Raw genomic sequence first — 4,072 nt, forward strand, 5'->3', positions numbered from 1 at the left:
GCACAAATGCAAGTCAATCTAGGTAAGGGCCAATGTTGCAACTGGTATTATCTTGTGGACTATGTCTATTACTAGAGAAAAGTTGACTCTTGAATGTTTCATTCCCCCAGTGTCTCAGCGCTGTTTATTTAATTTCATTTTTATGTAAAATAATGGATATAATCTTTCTGTAACCTTACCAGGCTACTTTGAGTGACAAAGTTGCAGACTTTGTTTCTGTGTGTACAGTTTGTCACGAAATTTGTCATATTGTTTTGTCCTTTTTTGTATGAAACCATAATAGACTGTGCAAAATTTATGTAAACTCTCCCTGCTCTTGTCATTTCTTTTTCACCCACTCCTTAGTGGTTTTTCTGACACTGATGACAATTCTTGAAGGCAGCAGCGTCGGTCCTGATTCTGGAGATCTACCTTTCTTTTCTGCTTTCCTCTAGAAGTGTAGTCACACAAGCCTAAGATTCTCTATTGCTCACGTCTTCTCATTGTGAATTCGCAGGCAGTTCACAACATTTACATTTTTATAAGCAGTGGAACTCAATACTATGTTAACTCGCATTTCCAGTCTCCCACAATTGCATGTGTATGACTGGTCAGTGGAGTGAAAAGTCAGTTGTGACTGCCCTTTAGTTCCAGCCCTGTAATAACACAAATTTTTAATTTCCTAACTTGATTGATTCAAGAGTGCTGTTTAGAGTTGGATCTAAACTTGGCAGGAAGGTAGATCACCAGAACACAGCAGCCCTGCTTTAAACACTGTCTTGACCTGATTTTACATAAAGTGACGATCTCTAAAGCTATCTCTTCTGTGATTTTTCTCTTAGCCAACCATGGCAAATGGCACTAGTTTTTGGTTTCTATTTCTGCATTATGGTATAGGGTAGTTCTGCCCACACCAAAAAAAAACGCATTTTCACAATGTGCTAGTTTTATGTTTATTTGCAGTGTTTCAAAACAAGTAGCTTAACTGCTAGTCAACACAAAATGTGTGCTAGGAACATTTTTGCCCTTACGCAAACCTTCCGATTATGTGAATTCCTATTGAAATGACTGGATTTGACAAAACTACTGAGAATGTGTTTACGCCTTTGCTCTGGTCCAGGAATACATCAGCACTGCACACTTTGTATGTCTCTCATTTTACATGCCTGATTTAACTTCACATTAAATCAGTCAGCACATTAGTAAAAGCTCCAGAACCAACCTATAGCCTTCTGCGTGTCATGGGAGACACTCAAAGAACAGGACAGAGATGCTATACATTTATGACCACCATATACGATGCAGAAGTGAGCTGTCCTTAAATAAATGGCTTCTCTTTATTCAGAACAAATGGCTTGAAGAAGAGAACACAAAGTAAGCTGTTTATTAAGTTTATTTGCAACAAGTTTCAAGAGCAGTTCAGAAACATTAAAAGGTAAGTAGTATTTGATGTCTTGGTCATACATATGGTCCCTGTCACAGTGCAAGTCACAAAACATTTAGATATCCCCATCCACAGAATGCTCTTCACGCTGAACTCAGTATAGGCTACTGCCAGAATTTCACAATCAAACATGGCAGTACCAGACCAGTAACTCAAAAAAAAAACAGTGCGAAAACAGTATCTTCCATGATTTAAAAAAAAAAGTCTGTTGTCTAGTCCGTGAATTGCCTGATCATATAGGCATGGCCTTACCGGTCACAGTTCTTCTAATAGCAGACGCTGCCATGCCACCCACAAACCTCAACCCGGCACTCCCACCCGGCAAGAAAGCCACGATGTAACCCACAATAGCAGCGATCTGAAGACAGGCTCCAATAGCTGTGAGCAGCGTGCTGTGAAGGTTCAGCGCCGCATACAGAGTGCCCACCAAAGAGCACATGTACACCGCGGCTCCCGGTGTGGGAGATGCAATGAGTTTACTGGGTCCGCGGAGGATCGCCGCCCCGAGGAGCGCGAACACGGATCCAAGCGACCACAGCAGAGCGAACTTACGCGCCTTCAGTAGGAGTAAAGGAGCGTAAAGTGCAGACAGTCCAAAGCACAGAGCAGAGAAGAAAATACACGTTCCGAACGCGATCAGTCGCTGGGATCGACTCATGCCCGGCAAACACGGGTCAGGCTCTGATGACCACGGCCACGAGAAGCCGCTGCTCGATCCTTGGCCTGATGACGCTCCACGGCTACTGGATCCAGAGAACGGACTCGACCACCTGCCGAACCAGGTCCCCGGCACCGAAGTGGGTTCATCGATGTCTATTGCAGTGCTGGAACTGGACTGTGATATCGTCTTCGCGCCGCTTTTAGACTGAGCCAAATATTCCTGGAGCTGTCGGTTTAATTCAGCCATTATTCACTTAAGAGTGTGGATCGAAAACAGGAAGTTGAGGCATTGCGATGACAATGATTCACAGTGACGTTGCTGTACGCGACGGAAGTACAGTTTTGTGTATATACAGCCACATGACATTATACACACTGTACAATGTATAAGGACGACACCTTATTTTTCTGTATTTAAAAGAGACTTTATTTGTAGCTACTTTCCCTCACGGGAATATATTAAAAGTTAAAAAGGCCCAGAAAAATGCCCATTTGTTGGCATAATAAGAGACCTCGGTTTTTTGGAGGAGGAATGAAGAGACCATCATGTTTAATTTAAAAAAGTTCGTGTGTGTATACATACATACATACATACATACATACAATTGTGCTCATAATTGCATGTTATTCTTTATTACTGTAAGCCCTTTCACATAAAAGATGTTTATATATTCTCCACAAGACAAAATAATAACTGAATTTATAAAATGACCCACGGTTTACACACCCTTGAATTCTAAAACTGTGTGTCATTTCCTGGATGGTCCACGACACGTTTTTATGTTTTGTGATAGCTGTTCATGAGCAGGCAGTTGAACTGCTCAGGACAAACACAGGACTCATGCACAACTATCATCCAGGGGGAAAAAACACACAAGATTCAAGGGTATGTAAACTTTTGAATGTGGTCATTTTTATAAATTCATTTATTATTTTTTCTTGTGGAGTATATATAAACATCTGTTATGTGAAATAGCTTATTTAAGTCAGTACCAGGCCCGGATTGGCCATCGGGAGCACCGCCTGGCGGCTGAATTGGCCCGCTGCCCTTTTTTTATTTTATTTTTTATTTTGTAGTTATTATTATTATTTTATATTTTTGTCTTCTCAATGTACCAAATTGATAATTTCCGATTTTGTCATACGATAATAAATCATAAATCGGTCAGTCTTGACTGGCAGCTATACGAATCGGCACACATGTTCCGCGCTTCAAACGAGTTCGTTGCGCAGGACTCGATGAAGGAGAGGAAGCGGCCAGAAGAAGCAGCGAAATGTAGCAAAAATGCCTGTTCAGGGCTTCAGGTGCAGGTCAGCTTCATCTGTAAATACGCTAAAGAGTTTTGTCTTTATTAACCTAGTTGAGTATTAAACTGCTAGCACCTGTTAGGCTATCAGGGGCACCCTATTTTTAACATAATTCAGAATACTGTTCTAAAGGACATCGTTATCGACTGGAAAGTTACATTAATAACTTTAGCAGACAGATATTTATGGGATGATATTAGACTCAACATGATTAATAGATGCACGCACAATTATCCATGTACTGCATAGGTGCGTTCGACTTGAAGCACGGCTACAGACGCAGTCAACGAGAGTAGCCGCTTGCATTCGGGCCGGGGCGGAGTTGAAAACAGACACGTCAAGCCGGACACTTTCTGCTCCTGTTAGTGACACTCACGCAGTGTTTGCATACTCTATCACAGATGAAGTGAATTAAATGCAATTATTTGTCAAATATACAGACGTTTCAGAAACGTTTTCATGAGCAACAGATATATACTGATTATATACGTCTTAATACATCGCCATCTGTTAATATAGTGGGGGAATTTATGCTTTCATCAGTGTTTTATGATAAACGTGACTCAATATAACATTGCGACTACAGTAAAAAAGCTATTACTGTTCTAAAAACACAGATTTGTGGCTATTATTGGAATTGAAAAGGTTAGAATAAACCCGAAACACACGTGATAGTTGTCA

The 4,072-nt window shown here is 41.0% G+C and overlaps 1 protein-coding gene across 1 annotated transcript; it reads right to left on the reverse strand.

Moving 5' to 3' along the window:
- Positions 1-1,354: 1,354 nt before the first annotated feature.
- LOC107653510 (vesicle transport protein SFT2C-like) lies at positions 1,355-2,554 on the reverse strand. Its single transcript, XM_016440246.1, has one exon. It carries the CDS (start codon positions 2,328-2,330, stop codon positions 1,656-1,658), a length of 675 nt encoding a protein of 224 aa, XP_016295732.1. The 5' UTR covers positions 2,331-2,554; the 3' UTR covers positions 1,355-1,655.
- Positions 2,555-4,072: the final 1,518 nt, after the last annotated feature.

Source organism: Sinocyclocheilus anshuiensis, unplaced genomic scaffold, assembly GCF_001515605.1.
Source record: "Sinocyclocheilus anshuiensis isolate Anshui unplaced genomic scaffold, SAMN03320099.WGS_v1.1 scaffold327, whole genome shotgun sequence".
NCBI classification, from domain to species: domain Eukaryota; kingdom Metazoa; phylum Chordata; class Actinopteri; order Cypriniformes; family Cyprinidae; genus Sinocyclocheilus; species Sinocyclocheilus anshuiensis.